This window comes from Megalops cyprinoides, chromosome 20 (assembly GCF_013368585.1).
Source record: "Megalops cyprinoides isolate fMegCyp1 chromosome 20, fMegCyp1.pri, whole genome shotgun sequence".
NCBI classification, from domain to species: Eukaryota; Metazoa; Chordata; class Actinopteri; order Elopiformes; family Megalopidae; genus Megalops; species Megalops cyprinoides.
The window spans coordinates 19,634,507-19,658,283 of record NC_050602.1 but is presented as its reverse complement, the minus strand read 5'-3'; the positions used below and the strand labels follow the sequence as shown (position 1 = coordinate 19,658,283).

Below are 23,777 nucleotides of genomic sequence, written 5' to 3'. Positions count from 1 at the left end.
CCAAATGCAGTCACTACAGTTGAGACTCGTATAGTTAAGTAAAGATGGACATTTTGAAAATAAACTTGCATACACATACATCTGCCCAGGACTGATTTTCGTGAGTAATTTCCTTTGTGTTTCTTTATTTTGATATCCTATGGTTTCCCCATGAGCTCATCTCTCTACTCTTTCCTCTTAAAAGTGTCCTCGTACAGGGCATAGCGGTGCCCCCTCCTGCCACTCTTCTTCTCCGGGGATGGGGTGACCTCTGACCCCTTCTGTCGCTTCTCTCGTTTTTGGCTCTCCCCTTTCTGCTTCTTCCTGGGCTTCAGCTGCTCTTCCTCCTCTTCCTCTTCCTCCTCCTCCTCATCTTCTTCCCACTGTTTCACCGTCACCCTTTTCTCGCTTCTCCTCTTCCCTTTCTCAGTCTCATCATCCTGCTGTTTCCTCCCCTTCTTCTCTCGTTTTTCTTTCACCCTCCCCTCTTTCTCCGGCAGTTGTTTCCCAGCTGTTTCCCTGCGTTCGTCCTTCCCCGACGCCCCACGATCGCCTCTCTCTTTCACCTCCTTCCTCTTCGGCTTTTCTTCTGGGCTTTCTTCATCCTCGTCCTGGTCATCATCATCCTCCATCACCCACCAGAACAGTGTGTCCCACAGAGAGGTCTCAGGCTCAGGCTGAAAGGACAGAAAATACCCATGGCTCTCCTTGGGCTATCCAGGCCTCCATATCACATTTTGACCCCTTTTTGGTCTTTAATACACTCCTGTCTGATACGCAGTTTGTGGTTTGGGTTTAGCCTAACCAGTTTGGGCTTTACTTAACTTTGAATTATAAAATTAATACAATCATCCCATTTATTATGCCATATGCATTACATGAGTTTACTGATTGATAAAAAAATTAATGAAAATTATAGAATAAAATAATGAAATGCTTATTTGTTTCACAATGTTAAGGACACAGCACACTGCAGTTAGAATAACAGGAAGCCTTACAGACAGAGAGTGCAACATGAGTCACACTTTTATATTAGGTTTACATCAGAGTCTCTTGTGAGCCTCTTTTGCATTCAAACGTTCACATATCCTGCACTCTGCATTTATAGGAAGTGGGTTAAAGGCAACAATACCTTGAACTGTGTATTCATACAACTTTAATCTCTTAAAATACAGTGTTTCTACATCAAATGTGGAAAATAAAGGCCATGTTTATCTACACCCGACACATCACAAGCTGCAACTGAAAGCCTCTCACAGCTGACGTAAAAGAGCCTTCCATGTGCTAGCATTTCTACCTGTGGTAGGGCTCTGTCCTCTTTCAGGTTCACATGTCTCAGAGTCAGACCTTCCTCCTCACTCTTCCCATGATCCACTGCTCTGAGTGACTTCAGCGCCTCTACAAGACAAGCCACAGTGCATGGAGAGGGCAGTGTAACAAATGATTAGAGTATGTGCTTATTCATAGGTATCAGTGTAGAGAAGGTGCTGCACAGGCCCACTAATATTTTAATTGTATGGATGCAATATTCAAATTCTGTGTCCAATATCAGCCCATCCCAATCATATATAGACCAGTTTATCTGGGCAGTACCAGCTGCTCGTAGGTGTGTGAGAATCTGCACCTGAGAAATTCATATTCCTACAAGTGTATGTTTATAGCCAACAAGTATGATGTCAGAAGTTAAATATGATTCAGAATTATTTTGTGTTTGTTGTAATTCATCAAGCACTCTGTAATCACGGTTCATACTGATAAATCTTGGACTTGGGTTAATTTCAGCCAGTATGCATGTGGCCCACTGGGAAGACTTGTTTACAAGTGAAAGAAAAGTGTAATGGACATTCTTTACTCACGGATAAAGACAAGGATTTGTAAAATATACTCTTCAATGTTTTGCCCAGTGAGTATCTAATTCTAATTTACCCAGCATGGTAATTTATAAAAATTTCTGAAAATTAATGATACAGTAAAGGGATCAGCATTATATCAGAGGTAAATTATGATATGTTTGTCTGTGACTGGTAACAGAAAAGGTGTACACGTTTTATATTTGAGTGCCTTCTCACTTCATGGTTCTGTGTGCAATCAAAAGGTGTGCTCACCCACCATGTAGTCTCTGACACCCAGAGCTGATCACTAAGATGGTGATTGCCACAAACAGACAGCGATTCAGCGTGATCCCCTGCCATGGGCCCTCCATCTGACTCAGGGTTTGAATTGACAGTGCACGACGTAATGATGCTGTGGATAGAACAGATTATATTATTTTAATAGTTAACTTTATCGTTACTAATAAATAACAATAAACATTTGTGAACTTTATATGCAAGTAAATCCAGTGACATTAATAGGTTAAAAGAATGAGAGATGTACATGAAAGAGCCACATCCAAAACATCCAAAACAAATGACTTGCATGCAGACATTGCAAAATGTATGTATACTGTACAACTCCAGGTATGTATTGTTGGTAGTCCACGGACTGCTGCAAACTGCCTATGCACTCTTCATAACGCATGCACAGACACTCAGATTCAATGTAACCTCTAAGGGGGGCTTGATCTTAACTGTGAAAAACTAATTCGATGTGTTAGTACCTATCAGAGCCAGTGGATGGATTGAATGCTAGCCTGGGAGAGAAACAGCGACTGTAACATATAAACACATCTTACTTTGCAAATGCAGACAGAGACATGCTAATCACCTGCACTTGCATAAATTGCCACATACAAAACTATGAGCATCACAAGGATCAAAGTAGGCGTCCCAAAATATAAGACTGCATTTGTACTGGTAAATTGATCTAGTCACATTCACAGATGCACAGAGTCACCTGTATCACAAATGTCACAAGTATTAAAAAGACAAAGTGAGGATAAGAGAAAGACAGGAATGATAGAGCAGAAGAAAGGAAAGGGGTTGTGCTTTTATGGGTAATATTGGAGGGCTATATATTTATAAAAGAGGTATATTAATACAATATACAATAGTCCAATACACTTTTTACAGCTGTCTGTTTTGTGGTCTCCTTTTAACATGCATGTGTTCTGTGCGTAAATGTTTGCTTTGCTTTGGTAACATGTCTGTTCTTGTCATGCCAAGGAATGTTTGAAATGAGAAACATACTGGTTCTGGACAATTCCTTTGGGGCTGACTTTGGAACATGCTGGGGGCTCAGAGATTCCTTTCAGGAGGAAGACAGAAAACAGAACTTTAGAATGCTTGTAACCTCGGTAAGCGGTGAAACCATGCTGCCGTCATTCCAAATTCCATTTAAAACTGCAAATGCGTTACATTGTGTACTTATGGCCATTTGATGAAGCTGGTGAACTGGTGATCTGTAACAGGCAAACATTTTGGATGCAAAAATTTAAGAATTGTAGTTAATTTCATTGTGTTACAGTTGGGAAAGACTTCAAGTCGTGGTGGGCTGCAGGTACCCCTGCCTGACCTTACTGCTACTTATCAATTCAGGTAGCAAGATTAGATGAACAAGTTAATGCCCTACAGTAAAATGATTTATACAGACACATAAAGAGACACCCATTAATATGAAACTACAGTACAGTGTCAGTGCTTGTGACTACAACTCACCTCTTTCACTTTCTTTGTAGCATGTACATCTGGAAAGGAGCACAGCAGAGTTAGCCTGATTCGACAAAGGTGGACAAGAGTGTGCTGTGCATGTGTCTGTGTGCTGAATTTGCACTGTGGTACTGGGCAAGGGTCTGATCATATTTCAATCACCCCATAACCATGGAATGGTATGCCCTCAATGCTGGCCAATGCCATTCAGAAATATAATTAGAACCCAGTCATTTTCTCCTGAAGTTTCAAATGTCCTTTTTCTTATGGCATTGTTCTGCAACCAACAGCTTTTTTTTCAAGATATAAATCATATCCCTTTGCAGAGATGTTTTAGGCAAGACAGATGTTGCTACATCTTGGTAATGGTAATGTACCAACATTATTTTGATCACATTAAAGCATGACTTGGCAGTCCTTTCTCTTAGCTGTTACTATCTGTTTATCCTTACAGTTAGTTGCAATTGTATGTAATAACACTAAGCCACTAAGTATGGGATAATTAATCCCAGAGAAAGTGTCTAGCTGGACATACCAAACACATGCTAAAAGTGTTTAATTCTGCCATAGAAACACGCTAAGTCCCTTTTACGCTGGGTTATGTTCTAGGTCCGTGTTTCCCAACCCTGCTCCTGGAGGCACACTGTCCTGCATATCTTCTATGTATCCTTCCTGCTTGACTAAATCAGGTGTGCTCAGCTAATCAAAAGTGCCACTGATGAGTTCAGTCAGGTAGGTAGAGCAGGGATAGATAGAAGATATGCAGGACGGTGTGCCTTCAGGAGCAGGGTTGGGAAACGCTGTTCTAGGTAAACAATGCCACGCCATGCCTTTTTGATTTCCTGCGTCTGTTGTTACTTAGCACAAGGACAGTCTTAAACAGGGTGAGCCACGACTCTTAGCTTAACATTTATGCTGAGTGGCTGGAGGTTTGGGAGCAGTTTGTGGAAGCCCTACTCTCTTCACTGTACGGTACCTGGCCTGCGAATTACTTTGACAGGCTTGGAAGATGGTTCCTCCTGCAGCGGCCCTCCAAGTTCATCCTCAAATGTTTCAAATGTGCTCTCCTCCATTTCTGCACTGAAAGAGACCCATTGCATTGCACTTGCACATATACATCATAATTCAGTTTAACCCCAAAGTACTGATCAGAGACAGTATTGATAATCCATAACTAATTCTTCCTTTTGATCTAAAACTTTGCAAAATCATCAGTGAGATTACATTCAGGTCAGGCAATCACCTGACAAGAAAATCATTTTTCCTTCCATTTGTCTTGCTCTGCTTCAACAATTCACTGCACTATTAAGTTTGCTTGGTTAGATCAAGTACTGCTGTGGTAGCACACATATAGGAATGACACACAATAAGGAACAGCTATCCAAAATGTACATGACTATAGCTTTAGATTTCCTTCATGTGAAGGTAATATGGTATATGTATGAAATAATAAAATGTTAATAACTGCAAGGAACAGACCTCAATTCTTATGTCTTGAAAATTACAAATATAACAGCTAATGCTTCTGTCATGTATGCAATGTTTATGCACTTTCTGTAAATTGTATTTCACGCTATATGGCGTTTTACAGTGCAGTCTACATTTCTGCAAGTAATGGATACTGGCAATGATTAATGGACTTGACATCCAATTGATATCCAATTAAGAAGTCATATTCATACTATAATGCAACACGTATCAAAAAGGTCGTTCCTTCAAATGCTATCACGTTGCCATACAATGGCCCATTCACAAACAATGTCCTTATTACACAGAGCAAACAGTTATCTCCTTAAAACTGCTAATACAGCCAACAGAACATGACATCCTCAATGACGTCGTTATGCTCCTTCTCGTCCAGTCTTGGGCCAAGGATGTGTCATTTCCAATTAAACTGTAGACCGGTATGTTAAGAGGTCCTAAAATAGTCATCGACTTGGAGCAAGGTAGAGAGACAGAATAAAAAAGGTAGTCAATGATCAAATGGTCCCACCGAAGTTTTGGAGATCTAGCACATTCTTGACGATCAAAGTTTCATCGTGGCTAGAGTAGAGAAAAACTTACCTTTGCCAGCAATGCATAGAGACTGGGAGATTCCTAGGTATCGTGATTTTAGGAGCGGTCGCCCGTAGCAGGGGTCGGAGAAAAGCCCCTGTCCTGGTTCACACTCAACGCAGTCTGACAACCGAGCACAGGTGCAGAAGAATAAAAAAAACAAAACACATTCAATGTCAAACTCTTGAGGCTGACTGATAATTCCGCGTGACATTCAGAGAACACAGACTAACAGACAAGGGTGGCTCCTAATGTCCCCAACTGGTTCTATGATTAACATTTGTGTTTCTGACATTTTCTCAGCATCGCTTTGTTCGAAGGTGTCAGCTATGATTGATATGACCGAAAATTATGCATCACACGCATAACGCCCATGTACATAATTGACAGTCCACACATAAATGTGCGTCTCAATTTAACCACGCAAATCTGTTGGAACCGCACAATGTTTAGACTGAACCACGTTTTTTCGAAGCTGGGTAAACACATAAAAAGTTAGAAGAGGGCTTGTTCAAAGTAATTATTACTGTCTTTGCTGCTTCGCAATGCAAAAAAAAAAAAGCTGTAGCACAAAAGTCAAAGACCAAGAGATCCACTTCTTACAGATGAATCTGAGGTCCACCTTTTCCACACATTTTCACATAAAGTTCTATCATAGCAATTTCACTCAAGTATGAAAAACTAATATCGATGGGGGTGCTAAAGCTGTTACAAACAAAACGATTTCCTCTATGTATGCAACTGATTTGGATTTTGTTGTCAGCCATTTCATAGCTGTAACGTATAGAACCATTGCATCTGAAGTGCCGTTTATTATAAGTCATACTTTAAAACGATGTTTGCACCAAATGTAAGGCCCATTTCCATATACCAAATATGTTATGCAAACGCAGCATGAGGCACTGAAATTGACTGATAGAATTAAGTCATAAATGACTGCTCTTTGGAGGTAGTGCTTGGAGCTGTGTTTTGGGAAGCGCAGGGGGTATTCGGATGACGATTGTATTACTCATATGATCTTCGTTTTGTTGCCGAGATATTTCGTCCAATCATAGACGTATGTTCATTGTCTGATCGAGGATAGCCACGCCCATTTACTGTGCAGTTTCGTTCGTCAGCCTCCCCAAGTATAAATATACTCGGCCGGCCGTAGCATTGCTATCGAAAGCGTCCGGACCGGGGAGACGAGCGAGCCGCCAGAGTGGATTGTGGCCGGATGGTGAAATCCAATCTACAGACGATACTGAATAGCCACTGTTTTGTTAGAGAAAAGGAAAGAAACATACCCAAAATGCCAGTTGTCGGTCTGACAAGTAATATGACATCTGAAAGTAAAAGGTAAGGAAATGAGCATGTCAGGTGTTTAGGGTTTCTTGCGGCCCCAGCTATTAGGCTAGCCATGTTGCCAACTTAGCTAAATGTGCAGATATTAATGTTTAGGAAGTATATGACGAATTAATGAAGTATAACTCGATAGGGTATTAAGTCAGTGAAAGTTTCCAACGAGGTAATTTCTTAACCAGCCGAGGCCCTGTCTAATAAAGTGACTTCAGCTAGCGAGGCGGCTACAACGCTAGCTAAATTGATGCGCGACGATAGCTAGGATAGTGAGCAAAAGCTGCTTTTTCAGTGTGAAACCAGTGTTTTTTAGCAAGATATAAAAGACAGGTAGCTAGCTCGTTCTTTAAAACCCTGAGGTTTGACATGGAGCCAGGGAATTTGGTGATTTAGCTAGATTTTTAGCCATCACTATTATGTAACGTAACTAGCTAGACTCTAGCTAGCATCACATTGTCAGAACGTACTGTACGCGAGGTGATCTTCCATTCCCCGTGACGCAGTGCTGCGTCACCAAGGCTGTGTAAGGGTTTACTAATTACAGTACTTGAATTAATCATTCATCGCTGGTTAGCAAATTTAGAACGTCCGGAGGCGATATAAACGCTCTGTTGCACATTCTGTCCAAAGAGTTTTTTTTTAAAAATTGACAGTAGGAAGTATGCACTGCGGCCTGGAAATCCCCATATGCTGACCCCATGTTATGCAATATCGCCTGCTGAAACGCATTCTGTATGTGTGAGGAAATGCTTTTAAGCCTGCACTGGTTTCTATGAGTAGATTCGGACTTGTGGACTCATGCAGTCATTACTTCGTTGATTGGTATGCGTGAAATGCTGCATTAGTTAATGTGTATAGATGCGGTGCGACATTATGCAACCCAGAGACTGGAAAAATGAAAGCCCTTTTGGCAGGCAGGTGTGTTAATGCATGTCTGTGAATCTCTGTATTACAGGTCCCTGACCTCTGCAGTAGTAGTAGTTTCCATAGCTGACAGCAGAGTTTCTCGCCATCTTCCGCCACCTCTCTAGACTGAATCTCGGCTCTCTCATCTAATCATAACTGAAATGTCCTTTTTGGATTACTTTTGTGGGATATTGAGGTTCTCATTGAAGCTTGTTACCACCACTGGTTTACCATTTGAATGGATACATGGTCAAATATGTTTTTTCATACTCTTTATGTACCATTAATCTTGTGACTTCATTCAATGCCCTTTTGTGCCCTGGCTCTGTAAGTAGCTTAGAATAAGACAAAGTGTTGAAACAAGCCTTGATAATCAGCTGGTGGCATGCACTCCAGTCAAAGACGGTGTGTGGGAACCTCGGATTTGTTGATTTTGAACCCAGAGGGAATCTGGGGCTGGGTTATGTAAATCGGATCGGTTTGGAGTGTGACAGGTGGTGTCGTTTATATGCTGAGCAGATGTCCTAGATACAGATAGCTGGTGAACTTAACCTCCAGCCTCTTAAATTATCACCCATATCATACGGCTAGACATTTACTGACAGAGGTCAGTCGGAGCACTTCAAGAGTAGGGCAGTGTAGCATAGTGTTAAGAAGCAGTGCTTATAATCGAAAGGTTGCCGTTTTTCGACCCCTCACTGGGGCCAGAATTTCTTCAGTAAATATTCAGCAGTACAAATGGGTAACATGTAACAATTGTAACTTACATAAGCTGCTCTGGATAAGAGCATCTGCTAAATGACTTTATTGTAATGCACTGTGAAGACCAGGACTGGACCCTATAGCCTTCTGCAGGCTGGGGAATTTCCTACCCAGGCTTCACACAGCCGCTCCAGTGTCTGCTGTGCAGGGGGAGGCCAGTGTTTGCTGAAGTGCCGACGTGGTGTGGTTCTCAAAAGAGGCCTTTGCCTTTCACACTTCTCCTCCATACTTAGCACCAGTGTGCTGTGTGTGCGATTGTAAGGGTCTGCGGGTGGTTGACAGTCTGGGCTCTCTGTGACATGGGGCTCCTGTGCTCAGAAGGCTCTGTAAACTTGTGCACATGCTTTTAACTTGAGACAATGTTGTTGACTCTGAAAGAGGAAGAAGCAAGTGAGTTCCCTGTGGTAAGTAAGCTGTAGATTTAAGCCCTGAAAGGAGTGCTAGTATGTGAATCTCATGTAGTTTTTTCCTTAGTAAATTTGCACCTCAGTGCTGTAGAAGTCCAGCTGTAGACACACAGCAGTGTTTTTGCCACTAGGTTTAACCATTTGAAGTCTGGCTCTAAGTGAAGGAATTTGGTTTAGAGTGGGAGGCGCACAGACGAAACACTAAAGAGAACTGCGGTGTCATCTTTTGCAGCGGTTCCCTCTCGCAGACGTCTCTCGCTTGCTCAGCTGCTGAGCGGATTTTTGCTCTCCTGGGTTAAGTCTGATCTCAAGGTCCCCCGGTGTGCTAATTCAGGAATGCAGAGTAGTTTTAACCTGGTGCTGCGCGTTGCGTAAGCCCTGTCACTCTTGTGCGTTTTGCCCTGTCATTATCGTAAAGGTTTACGGTTTTATTACTGTACTTGCGTGACATGTGAAAGGTTTAGGATGGGGACACTGGGGCTGTTTTACAATAGCCTGTTAATGATGGTAGCGTGGTGTGGAACCTCTGTGCCATGGTAACGTGGTGTGAAATGAACTTGCCTAAACCCTTAAAATTGGCTTCTCATCTGTTAGAGTAGCTTTCCCAGTTATAATGTCGGCAACAGAAAAACTCACTTATTCGTATGACCCATCCAGAAGACTTTGCACTTTATAGCAAGTCCTTATGGTTGGTTCGAATCAGTGAGTCACTAATAGCACATGATGGCTTAACCCATTTTGGTCAGTGTTGACTTTCTGCTGTCTGAACCTATGGTATGGACCGGTGCCAAACCTTGGTGGAATAGCTTTAGCAGTTCACTAATTTTGCATCAACGCTGCATCAAGATTTCAGTAATAACCACTGCCCCCCCAATCTCTTCTCCCTTTGTCTCCCTCCTGCTCTCTCCCTCTCACCCCTCTTTCCCTCTCTTTTTCTTCTGTCTCCCTGTCTTGTCATCCTTCTCTCTCTCATTTTCTCTCTCCTGCTTGTCTTCCACTTGCTTTCTCTCCCCCTCCCTGTCCCTCCCTCTGTCCTGCTCCCCATCCCTCTGGCTCTCTCTCTCTCTCCGCAGTGCTCTCTGTTGCTCCAGGTGTAGCAGTAACCTGTGTCCGGGGCCTCGGTGGTGTTCCTGATGCCCCTCTCCCACCCCTGAGGATCCCGGGTGGGCGAGGGGACGACCAGAGGGATCGCAATCTTTCAGCCCAGCAATTCCACTCAGTAAGTCTCACTCATCGCTTTTCCAGCTTAGCCATTCTGATTGGCAAATCTCACTCATCTCTCTCCCTCAGTTCAACCATGCTAATCAGCAAATCTCACTCATCTTTCTCTGAGCTCAGCTATTCTATAATCAGCATGTCTCAATCATCTTTCTCTCAGCTCAGTTATTCCACACACCTCTTGGTTCGATTCAGTGAATCGGGCTCATTTCGCTCTCAGCTCAGCTCTTCTACAGAGCCATATATCTATGTATCTCGACTTGTGTCAGCCTCCATCCTCTGTAAACCTGAAGTGATGACTTTTCACCCACTTCATACGCTGTTCTGCTTCTCAGTCATTACTCAGCTAACAGTGTGTGCCTCACAGAGATGCTTTGCAGGAATGGTACACACCACCACGCACTTGCACATGGTAGCTGCAGTCTGTGGTGTTGCTGAGTGCTGCACCCACGCCTGGTGGCACCGGTGTCTTTACGGGTTGGTTTTGCGTTTGTGTGTGCCCCGCAGTGACGCTCCTCTCCCTCTCCCCTGCAGGATGCTCGGTTGCTGGTCCGGGAAGAGCCCGTGCCGTCGGCGGGCCACGTGCGCTTCTTGCACTTTGAGCCTCGCCGGGGAGACGGCAAGAGCTGCCCCTGGAAGGGGGCGTTGAAGGGGGGTAACCTGTACATTGAGATACCCCCTGGAGCCCTGCCCGAGGGCAGTAAAGACAGGTGAGCCGAGGCAGACTTTCACACGCCTGTGCTTCTCCTCTTGGGCATAAAGGTGCTTTTCACCTGCTATTTCTAACTGCGATGCAGAAGTTACTTCACATAGCCTCACGTGTAACATTAAATCGTTGCCTTTTTCATTAACATTGTGTTCGTGCATTAGCTGTGGGCTAAAATACTTAAGTCCAAACCATGCGAAAAAACATAAGCACAGACTGAATCACAGATCTTTCCATTCTCTCTCCCTCCTTCTCTACTGCCCTTCTCTCTCTCCCTCTCTCCTCCATCTTGTTCTCTACCTCTCCTCTAACCCCCCCACCCCCTGTCTCCTTTCGGCCTCTCAGCTTTATTCTCTTGCTGGAGTTTGCTGAGGAGCATCTGCAGGTGGACCACGTCTTCGTCTGCTTCCACAAGAGCCGAGACGACAGAGGTAGGCATCCTCCCTGATCCTGATTACTGTGTGCCCTGTAGCCCGTATGCATTAAGCAGAGCCCTCCTCAAGCTCCTGCCTCTCTCTCTCTCTCTCTCTCTCACAGCACTGCTGTTACGCACCTTCAGGTTCCTGGGCTTTGAGATTGTGACGTTGGATCCTCTCCTCCCTCCCAACCCTGACGTTTTCTTCATGTCGTACACCATCGAAAGGGACTCCTCAGATGATGAATAACGCAGACAGAACACACATGCACATGCATGCGCGCATGTGCACACACACACACACACACACACACACACACACACACACACCACGCTAGATCACACATGAAGTGCACAAAGACTCACATACACAAAAGTGCATCGCATAACTTTTATTTCTCAGACTCAGTGTTGTGAAGATGTTGGTGTTTTTTCCTCTTATTTTCTTTGTACCATTATAGGGATTGAATATTTGCACCAGTCTTGGAACACACTTGATGAAGTGTAGGCTGGAACACCTTGACTTAATGCTGGATTCCTGTCATAGAAAGCTGTATCTGATTTAGATAAAGCTGTTTAACTGATGCACCTTCAGTTTCTCATTTACCATCTTAAGTCTCACAAAGAGTTACAGACCATTCCCATTTATTTTCATGTACTTTTTATTTTTGTAGCATTTTTAAAATATTCATTCTCATCTTTTTGTCGACTTGAAATCCTTTGAGGGCACGATCAGTGCAGGGAATGAAGTTTCTTTTTTTCCACTCGGTTGAGTTCAGCATGTTGTAACATTGTGTGAAATAAATCTGTTCACCTTAACCTGTCTGTGTCTCTGGATGTCTTTGCCATGGGAAGTGACCACATATGACTTTATGATGGTATATTTGAAGCATTAGTACATTCTATACATATAAATATTTACTGTAGTTAGGTGTAAAGTCATTATTCAATAATGGATTACTCAATTTGGTCATTAGTCTGTTGGTGAAGGAAGTGCTGAGATTATGCTTAAACCTTGAACATTTTTTGAGTAATTGAGTAATAGTACATGCATATGCACATAGCTGTGTACGGTACTGTACAACACATTAAAAACTGCTGTTTTTTAATTTTACTGTGTACATAAAGACAGGCTGAGCAAAGATTGCACCGTCCCTAAGAGATGGCCGCTGTGCCAACTTGGAGATCAGTGGTACGTACCTAACTATCAGCCCAGCAGGAGGTGGGATGAGCTCGAGATGAAGCTCCTGGAGGGACTCAGTCCACAGTCCAGCCTGTAGGATTACTGCTGCTGTGCCCCTCTCATCCAGAGGCCAGCTCTCTCCCCAGGAATGCTGCGTTTTAGGAAATGTGCAGCCCTGCTAAGTTTTAGCCTAGGGCGGTAAGAATGTCTCAGGAGCCTACACTGTAAGCCTAGGAAGAATGGTAGTAGGACATGTCTGAGGCTTTGACTACTTTTTCTTTTAGTATTTTTCTCATGCTTTTGACTCAGTTTTTGGCACTGCTGGCTTACCTCTACAACGGCCTTCATGTTTGTGCAGGTGTGCTGAAACGAGACATCACTGGGGATTTGTGTAGCGTGAGACGTAGAGAGGCTGTGGAGATGGATATTGTGATTGATGCTGTCTGACTGATGGTGCTTGACTGTTTCTGATGGTGTGCTGCCCCCATCATGCCTCATGGCAAGAAGGCTGAAGAGAAAGCGGGATGAGCAGTTCTCCCCACGGGCTCTCTGCCTGAGTCCTGAGACCTATAAAGAAGTTAGCATTTCAGCCTCTGCATACACAGGAGATATTGAGAAGACTGAGGGGTTCACACAGAAATTCGAAAATCTGGTAAAGCAAAAAATTTCAGACTTTCAGGGCTGAAACACACCCGCACTGAATTCATCCTGAATACTAAATAACTAAATACTGAACCAAGGTCAGCTCGCATAAATCGCGTCTTACTGGTTTTTCAATCTTCATTCTCTGGGTAATTGTGTATATCGCTGAAGTTACGTCAGGTAAAACGTTTCCCATCTAAACGTCATATTTTAATTTCACCTGTCAGCTAATGGTTTTGTCCAACCCTGTAATTAACTGTGGCAGGTGGCAATGTAATTCAAAGTATATGCCACCAGAGGGCGCAAAGTCACCATGAAATAGCAGGGCTGCCGAGATGTTTCACGGGAGGACAGGTTAGTGGGAATAATCGCAGAACTGTTTTTGCAATGGTTAACGTGATTTGAAGGTTTGATCGATTCGAATTTAAAGAGGCGAGGAGTCAAAAGTAAGGCACGTTTCACTAAAAGCCGTGTTTACGATGTCAGCGACACAAAGCGAACGGAGATGCCCCTCGCTAATTTAATTTTCCGAACGCTGAAACCTGCCGCGGTCCTCCTTTTTCAAGAGGAGCACTGTAGGTTTCGGTTCTGGTTTGTTCTGTAAATTCGTTCGTTTTCCCTTGTGTGCAGAGCAAGAGAAAAGCTCCTGGAACCAGGGGTCGAATATGTCCGGTCAAGAACAGCGAATACCCTTTCCTCTCAATGTGCGCAACATCTCGCCTGTGCCCCAAGCAACAAGACCTCGCGGACGTGCCGCAGAATCTGGTGGTAGAACAGGGTCTGGGGGCTCTATTTCCATTTACCGGCCTACATAGTGAGAAGCATTTAAAAACACTCTGCTTTAGTTTTCTCTAAAATGGGCATGTATAATGCTATATAATGCTAAGCCATATTTACAAACTATCTCTATGAAAATGGAACTGGAATAAGGAAGGGGATTTTGTTTTAAATAATTGATTTGTGTCATCACTTTAGGAGATTTCTGAAATTCATCAAGGACGTTTATAGGAGTGTCCTTGAGTGCATCGATGGGGAAGATTTGTGCAATGGTTAAATCAATTAAAATGAGCTCTGCTCTTGTTTTGAAACAACATCTACTCCCACACTCACTCGTGGCTTTCCTCTGAAGGCACCCGATGTGGGCCAAGTTCATTCCCGTGTCGTGGCTGCCCCGCGGCCCCCTCGTGGATGCGCAGCGCCAGGTAAATGAAGTGGCCGCGGCTCTCGCCACCCCAGGCTTCCCTCTGCTCTACATAAAGAAAATGAAGGAGCTTTGGGTCGAACGAAGACGCGCTGCGCCTTTTGCGGGCCCGGCTACCGCTCGGGAAGCAGGCTGCCCTTGTTCAATGACAGACCTAATACATCACCATAGCCTCTGTCTGTATCACAGGTCTGCTTCTAGCAGATAGGTCAGTTGTGTGGCCATTTTTTGTAGTTTCTGTTGACATCTTATGGCAGAAATGTTGATATGTTAGTCCAGTACATTAAAACTATATAACTGTATAAATGTCTTATTTCTTTGTTTTCTTTTTCCCATTACAGATTCATGGATCTTTAAACGGGACTCGCACACATATGAGAAAACAGAAAATGAGTAATGTAAACATACGCCGTACCAGTAGTTGTTAAAGGCAAGCACTTTTGGCTTCTCCTCTGCCGTCTTATTCAGTTCAGAAAGATACTCAGATGTTCAGCTCTCGTTTTGTGAAATTTGAAGAGCTTGGAGCGTGTGGCTTTGTCGTCAGGGTGTTGGGTTGATTATGAACCGGAGGGCAGAGCCTCCTGGGGGAATCATAAATAAATTACTGGATGGAAATAAATGTGATAATTATCGTGTTTATTTATATGGGAAATGCATTAGCGTAGTCCCACCGGGGGTGAGTGTTGCCAGAGGGCACAGAAGCCACTGCGGGAAAACTTATTCTTCATTATGAATTCTGTAATGCTTACAGGCGTAGGTGAGCTTAGTAGCTCTCAGGTGGAATCTGACATAACATGCAATATCCAGATACTGGCAGACTTGCAGTGCATTGCAATATGTTTGATCTTCTTTACAAATGCTTTTTTATGTGTTGATTGTGGGCCAAAAGGAAGTTTGTCTTTTGGATGAGAGGTTAAATCAACTCACTTGCCCGCCAGTTCCAAAGCTTTTAGTGTTTGAATGGCTTAGAGTTTCTGAACTTTGCTTTGGGTAATCACTCCAGCGCTGCTCTGTGAATGTTTCATGAGTTGATATTGATCCTGCAAAAGAAGCAATTAAATGAACTTCCCAGAATGAAAAAAATATCTGTTTTCCAACTGGTGTTTGTTTGCAAACAAGAAAGTCCTTGCCAAGTTCTGCGTGGCCTCCTGGAGTGAGTTCAAGATGTGAAAACGTTCCGTAAATCTGCAGTAGAGTTGACCTTGAACACAAGTTCTCGCAAAACTGTTGCAGGCCTGTGCAGTGCCTTGGAAATGGTTCTCTTTAAGCTTCGTGGGTGTGGGGAAGTGGAAGTGGAAGTGGAGGAGGTGTTTGTCTTGCCAGATGGTGGCATTAAGTAATTTGCCCATTAGAAGATGACAGAGTAAACTGCACAGAACAGGGGCGGTGCTTTACAAATGTTTCATGGCAGTAGAAGTCACCGAGCATCATGCTACCTCTAAGTTTGTTTGGTCTTTAGATAGATCGGCTCAGTTTATTGATGAAATATGTGTGAAAATTAAGTTGTAGCAGTATAGTAGTTTTGTTTGTATGCATCTGTTTGCGCTGTTTTGATGTTTGTTTTTTTATTAATTTGTACTTTGACAGTTAAAATGGTATAGTAGTGTCTTTTCCCTTCTTCTTCTGTTATTTCCTCTTTCATGGAAGCCTTCCTGGAATCATTTGCTCATTAAGCTCATTTCACTCTCTGCTCTCACATACACAGTGCGCTGTAGTGAAGTAAGTGCCGATTGGAAGATAGGTGTGGCTCCTCTGACATCGTCTGAGCAGTCCATAGCTGCCTGATCGGTTGCTGGGTGCATCCATAGGATTTCCCCTCTAATAACACGACAATGTTTTTTTGAGCCCCAGCTGTCATTTGTTTTTAAATGGACAGTTTTAAATCTGTTAAATAAATCTTATTCCATTCAAACATGTGACTGGCCATAATACATTATTCATTATTCTTTGCTGAGGCATTGTTAAGCCACTGTGAGATGCACTGCATCCAGTCTGAACGGATTAACTAGGGCCTAATTTAAAAAAAAATGCAAGGTCAGTGACATTGTCGTTAAGGGTTCATTTGTACCTTATGTAGATTGTATGAATGAGGTAATGGACATGTGCAGTCATTAATACTTTACCCAGTACAGCACAGCAAATGGAAATAAGCCTAACACACACACACACACACACACACGCACACACACACACATGCACACACACGCACGCACACAAGCCCACAGCCAATCAGAAGAGAGCTGTCTCCCTGTGTGTGGGAGAGAGGACGCAGGGTAGGTCACCCTGGCCTGTCTGAAGGGCGACGCCGCCCACGTCATGCCCTCCTCCACACCTCCACTCTCTGTGCCACGCTGTGGTTGGCATGGTGCCTCGACCGCTGGGCACAGGAAGGTGGGTGGCTTTGAAGGGCCCTCGGTGTCACTCTAATACCTGCCAGCGCTACACACACACACACACACACACACACACACACACAGCTGCTCATCCTCACGCAGGGATGGCAAGGTCGTGGCTAACACAGACTCTCCATTCCTGCCATTTTTTTAATGTTCCTGTGGTAATATTCACTGTGGAAAGGTGCACGCAGGCAGACGTGGGCGACAGGAATCTGTCACTCTCTCGCTATGTGAAAGGGATGAATGCTAGTTTCATTCCACCCAGCAGAGACACAAGGTAATTGTGGCTAAAAGTGAAAAGAGATTGTGGTTTCTTTCTGACCTTGGCAAAAAAAAAAAAAAAATATCCTTGAGGTTGTTACCATGACTACACATACTGTAATCGCAGCTGGAAAATTAGGCTTTTGTGAATAGAAAAGAAGATGTGTTGGTAGGTACATCCTGTTGTCGGGCACAACGGAACACGCAAAAACCAGAAGATGCGTTATTTCAGCGATGGGCACTTTGTTCAGCAGCCGTATTAGTGCTGTTGGCAGTGTGCTCATTTGCTCAAATGTTAAACTGCAGTTTATTCCACGCCTGCGTTAATGATGAACTTCAGAAACCATATTTGTCACGGTAGAGTGTCCAGTTGCTCTATGTTTGTTCCGGTCAAGCAGTGTTTTCAGTAGTTCGGTGTTGGTCATGGTAGACCGTGTTCGTTACCTCGCTGTCGGTTGTGGTGGACGATGTTAAGTAGCTCAGTGTTGGTCGTGTTTGACTGCGTTCAGTTCAGTGTCGGTCCCAGTCAGCAGTGTGTTCAGTAGCTCAGTGTTGGTCCCTTCTCACAGTGAGGTCGGTGTTGGTGGAGGTGAAGTGCAGTGTTCTTTGTGATGTGCAGCACTGCAGTCAGGCTTACAGCGCAATGGTGAGGCACAGCGTGAAAGTATTCCTTATTCTATTTGCTGTGGTTTCGCTTTGTACTTTTTAAATTTCTATGTGATTAGGCACAGTATACAGGTCTCCATCACAATCCCGAACGCCACACTGCAGGCAGAAGGAACGAATGGAATAGAATTATCACCAGGTCCCAGTTCAGGGTTGATACAGCAGGCTTCCAGAATATAATCAAAATTATGGTCAATGAAATGCAAAATCAATGGAACAAACACAATGAAGTGTGCTTGAAAAACTCTTCTCTAGCATGTGCAGGCAGCTCCTACTGCCCTGCTCCATTTACGGATGGACTTTTGTGTTTAATTTTAACCATTTATGTTCTCTTAAACACGGGCACAAGGCAGGTTACGTCATCATTAACATGAAGCGGAATATAAACGAAACGTAAACACTTAAACACAAATACTTCATACCACCATCCGATGTTCATTCTCTCCTCGAATAATAATGATCTGCATTCAATCAGACTACTATATAATGCTTGAATTATATAGTATTATATAATTATAATGCACTATGCTTCAGATACATTTTTGTTCTGTTTTTTTTTACATTAGTTTAAATGGCTCCAACGCCATTGAGCTCTGTGTGACCCGGTGGTTGTAGTGGTTCTGTCCCCCTCTGTGCTTCGGCACTGTGTTTTGAATTGATCAGCGGAGCACCGCCGACCGATGGACACTGTCACCCAGAATGCACTGCAGACCGTCTGAGTCTCCGCCTGCCCTCCGGTGCCTCTGTCTGACCATCAGGACATCCACTGATGGACAAAACAGCTGCTGGTTGAACATGCACACACACACGCACACGCGCTCCACGCACATTCACCCACAAAAGCAGGCACACACACACGCGCACACACACACATACATAGGGACATGTGCATGTAAATGTGCAAGCACATACACACACTCATATACATACACAGGCATATGCGTGTGTACTCACACACACACACACACACACACACACACACACACACACACACATACACACCCATAGGGACATGTGTGTGTATGTCTGAAAGCAAATGCACATTATTATACACACAGACACATGCATGTACATATGCAAGCACACAGACAGACAGACAGACACACACACACAGACACAGACACACACACACACACACACAGAGGCTTGTAGCTCTCCAGGGAATGCTCCTGAGTGGGGGCCATCCTGCAGCTGCCCAGGGCGGAGGAGTCTCGTCCCGTCTGGTGAGTCGTCAATCACTGTCATCGGGACCCTCAGCTGGAGGGTAAAAAGGAGGACAGGGCATAGCAGGGCCATGCTGCATGGGGGAAAGGGGAGGGGGTTGCGTTATGTGTCACAAATGGGTACCAAAGGTGTGAAATAAATGTTCCAGATTTTCTATTGCCGTAGCGTATCGGAGAGGTTTTTTTTTTTTTTTTGCGGTGTGTGACTGGAGGCGAATGTGACCAGAATAATTACATCCCAGGGATCTTAGTGAGACCATTTTCCAAGAATTCGGTGACAAACAGCAACGGACCGGGGGGCACTTCTCTTGCGTGCGTCACTCCCAATCAAGGCTGAGACGGTTCGTCAAGACCTCGCAAATTCTGCAATGAAATGCTTTTTTAAAAATAAGTGTGTGTGCGTGCGCGTGTGTGTCTATGTGTGTGTGTACATATATATATATACCCGTGTGTAATTCAAGCAGTCTGTGTACATCGGCCTGGGGTTGGGGTATGTCTAATGGGTTTAATTTTAAGCAAGCGCACCCTCGGTCATTGGCTTTGGAGTGACGCTGGCAGGCAGTTTTGTGTGTGTGGGACTGTGGGTGTATGTTGGGGGGCATTGAGAAACCGCAACATATTGAGGAAAGCCTTAGCTGAGCCTGAGTGATCTCTGTCTGGACAGACTTCACCCCCAAACAGGGATAAACTAAGATTTGATACTTGAAATCTAAAGACCACCGGATCACTGGAGGAGCCAGATTTGTGTTTGTGTGAGTGCTTGGGGGGAGTGGGAGGGGCCTTAAGCTGTTGACAGCCAATCACTAACCCTGCTCTTCACCCTTCATGAACCTCAAAATGGTTGAAGCTACCATGTGCTGTCAGTTACCTGCTGAACTTTGACAAGGCACGATATTGTGCTGTGGCGAGAAAAGCCTTATAATTTGCTCTTACAAAGCGGGTGGACAGCAGATTGTAGCTCTACCCATTACAGTGTTCATGAAGCTTCATTTTTCCATCACCAGCATCATCCCGGTTTACCAGACCATACCTAGATTTAGCTACCTGATAAAGCAATTGGTGCCTTGTCAGTTACATTTTGCTTGGCATTAAGCATGCACGTTTCTAGCTTTCTAGCATGACTTACAAAGATAGATCAAGAATTCAATCGGTCTGTTAATTCCTGCCTGCCTGTGAGCACTGCCTGCTCGAAAGAGCATTTATGGATGACCTGGATTTGATTGGTTAATTCATTGATCTTTATTAGTCATGTCAGGAAACAAGAAATGTGCAGCCTTGTTGCACAGTAAAAGCACAAACTGCATCAGCACAGCACAAAAACAGCCATCACATGCAAAATTAAAAAGCACTTAGACAGTCCCCATTTCACAATGATCCATAAATAAAATGCAGCTTTTCTTCTTTTTACAGCACAAAATCTGAATTCATGACCAGAGAAACATGAGAACAAAAGAGAGGAAAAAATGAACGAGCTAAAGCAACAAAGGCAAAAAAATTTGTCTGAAAAGGTGACAGAGCTTTGTCCAAAACAGAGACATCTTTGATGTTCTTTTTCATATTTTAAATATTTTTTCAGTGAACTTGTAAGGTAGAACTGAAGAAGTGAGTCTGAATATTGAATATTTATGCTGTACTTTATGTAAATATATCTTGCAAAAGTATGTATTGGATATATAAATATATATCAATATAAGTATTAGAAATTTCTGGGTATTTGACCGAATCCCATATATATTTAGTCCTTTTTTGTGAAAATGTCTAGCCCATGTTCAGGAATGTGGTCCTCACTTATTACACTGCATCTGTTGGAGAACAGGACTGCATTCCTGATGATCTATGGTTTATGATGTGATTTTCAGGAACGCACTGGTAGGACTCAGCTCCTGAATGACACAGTTAACTGTTTGTTTCCAGGGATGCAAGGGACCACCTGTGAACATTAATAGTTGCATAATAATCTTTTATGTGAAACACTGTAATTGCTTCAATAAAATAAAGGTATCAAGACAACTGAAATAATGGAAGTTCCCCTCTGCCATCCAGAGCCCCCTTTAAACGCTTTAAACGCTTTAAAAAGCATGCTGAGAACCCCCCCCCCCCACCCCAATTCTTTCCTTGAGTTGTGAGTGGTGGGGGGGGGGGGGGGGGTTCTCAGCACGCTTTTTAAATTTGAAACTTGAAACATGGTATCTGCAGGGAGGGAGATGACTGATGTCTGGTGATAAGCGTCAATGAAAGCCTCAGCCTCCTGCAGTTTTTCACGTGGGATGCTCTGTGTGGCGTGAGTCACCAGGGTTCGAGAGGGCGAGTGTCTCTTGACGGCGGACCCTTGTGTTTGTGCTTAGTGAAGCCCATGCTCAGAGAGAGAGAGAGAGAGTGCGCAGGGGAGAGCCGGAGAGCCCAGGGGCCTGCTGATAAGCGCGGAGCACAATAAAGTGCTCTGCCCTGAATCCGCTCTGAGCAGGGCTGAAAGGAACGTGTGGGAGGAGCTCGGTGTGAGAGAGCCGGGGTGCCGCGCTGTCACCAGCTCGCTGAAAACGCGCGAAAGCCCCTGCACTCTGTGTCTCAGCAGCTTGGGCACTAAAGAGGCACTTGTTTAACCAGCTCAGGGTGAGCTCAGGGTGCGTGTTTGCGTGTGTGTATGTGTGGGTGTGTGAGATGTATTGTAGGGATGCTGTTTCCTGGAAACAGGCCATGGCTGAAAAACACCTGAGGTTGCCCTCTGAGAAAACGGAACCCAGGGGAATATGTTTGGTTGGATGCACAAAGGCATTCATAAATCTGCCCCATAAGAGCCTTCCATATATGCTTGGTGCTGCTTTTGCCCAGATTAATGTGAAGCTCCAGTTAGAGGGACTTGGTCAAAGGCAGATATAAGGAAAACTGCTGAAGTTTTTTTTCTTCCCAAAAACTCCCGTTAGGGTGCTTGTAACGTCAAATATCTCGCACGCACGAGCGAGGTAGGAGTATGTGTGTGACGGTTTGTTGTGGTTTCGTGAGTGAGGTGTTTTGTGACCCCGCGGTTTTGACGTTGGTGGGGAACACTCCAGGATGGTGACCGGGCTTCTGTAGAGTCCTCCTGTTTTTAGAAGGCTGGCGGGGTTTTTGTCCAGCGGAATCGAACGTGGTAGTGGGGCCTCTTATCCGAAAGAGCAATTACAGGCATTAGCCGTCTGACAACATTGTGAGGCATTGACAAAGCGCCGCTGCCGCCGAGCGGGCTGGGCTCCTTTTGATATGCCGATGGTAATTAATACGTACGGCGCCCAGGAGACCGGCGCGCGATCCCACTGCAAATCGCTCCATCAATACGGCCCCTTCTGCTTCCAAGATGCCTTTTCAAGCGGAGAGGCGATGAGGAAAGCGCAGTATAGAGTGGTGGGAAAGACGGAGGGGCTGCAGGGTTGCAGGGAGGAGTAAAGCTGTTGTTGTGAGAGGGGAGTAATGCTTGTGTAATCAGAGGGGAGTAATGCCTGTGTAATGAGAGAGGAGTAAGGCTTGTGTAACCTGAGAGGAGTACTGCTTGTGTAGAGAGGAGTTAAGCTTGTGTAATGAGAGGGGAGTAATGCTTGTGTAACCTGAGAGTAGTAACACTTGTGTAATCAGAGGAGTACTCCATGTGTAATTAGAGGAGTAATTCTTGTGTAATTAGAGAGAAGTAAAGCTTGTGTAATCAGAGAGGAGTGTTTCACGTGCAATAAAAAGGGAAATAATCTGTGTAATCAGAGAGGATTATTCCATGTGTAATCAGAGAGGAGTATTCCATGTGTAAACAGAGAGAAGTATTTCATGTGAAATGAAAGAGAAATAATCCGTGTGTAATGTGGCGTCAGTGAACTGCTGTATGCAAACAACCACAACAATGCAGCTTTACTGCTAATACACATGCAGTGAGCTGAAATCTAATGTTGGATTCCTTTTCAAGCAGACAATTTTATACATACATGTGCACATATATAAAGTCCAACATAAAAGACAACTGATTTTGAATGTTGTTCTTTATGATTCCAAAGCAGTGTATCTCTGTGGGTGCGTTCACAGCTTCACACACTAGCAATCAATAGCTCATTTCAGCCCGACTCCAGGGGTATTGATGAAATCATCTATGCATTTCATCACCAGCGAGTCAGTGCCCACAAGTCCAGCAGCCAACCACACACAGTGTGTGGGAGAGTGTGTGTGTGTGTGTGTGTGCGCGCGTGCGTGTGTATTTGTGCTTTTGTGAATGAGTGACTGAAGATACTGCGTGCATGTAAGCTTGTGTTAATGAGTGAATGCGTGAATGGGTGTGTTTTTTGAGTGTGAGTTAGTGAGTGAGGGAGTGAGCAACTGTGTGTGTGTGTGTATGTGTGCGTGCGCACATATGCAAGTATGGCCTTATTTGACGGTCCACTGAGCAGGGGTGATTATTTTCTTGTTTGTGAAGCTCCCGCATTAGAGGTCAAATCCCATCTCTCCTTTAGGGCGGGATTGTTTGGACAGGAGGCACATGAGCACGCGCCTCATGAATATTCATGTGGGCGCGTCTCTCATCCTCATGTGGTGGGGGGGGGCAACGGTCTCTCACCGGCGACCTGCGGAGAGCAGTGCCTACTGGGCCTTGCCTATCAGATGCGCCCTTTGATGTGCGCGCCTGATATAAATGAGATTTCGCAGTCTCCGCTGACACAACAATCACCGTCTGCTGGGGAGAGAGAGACAAGATGGGCTATCTCCCCTCCGCCTTTAAAATCCGAAATTGCTCCACGGTAATAATTCAGCTCGGTATGCACACGGCGTCGCTGTTATGACATTGCATACATGCACGCGTGAAATGAAAGGATTGTTTATGA

The 23,777-nt window shown here is 44.3% G+C and overlaps 1 protein-coding gene and 1 pseudogene across 1 annotated transcript; one reads left to right on the top strand and one right to left on the bottom strand.

Annotated features, from left to right (window-relative positions):
* On the bottom strand, positions 1-5,728 carry LOC118796160 (cilia- and flagella-associated protein 251). The gene is made up of 7 exons (XM_036555011.1): positions 5,631-5,728; positions 4,543-4,646; positions 3,576-3,604; positions 3,108-3,165; positions 2,089-2,223; positions 1,277-1,377; positions 1-656 (listed from the first exon to the last, which is right to left on the bottom strand). The coding sequence occupies exons 1-7, from the start codon at positions 5,645-5,647 to the stop codon at positions 165-167; spliced, it is 936 nt and encodes a 311-aa protein (XP_036410904.1). The 5' UTR covers positions 5,648-5,728; the 3' UTR covers positions 1-164.
* A 1,054-nt stretch (positions 5,729-6,782) lies between these two features.
* LOC118795656 lies at positions 6,783-12,182 on the top strand (annotated as a pseudogene).
* The last annotated feature ends 11,595 nt before the right edge of the window (positions 12,183-23,777 follow it).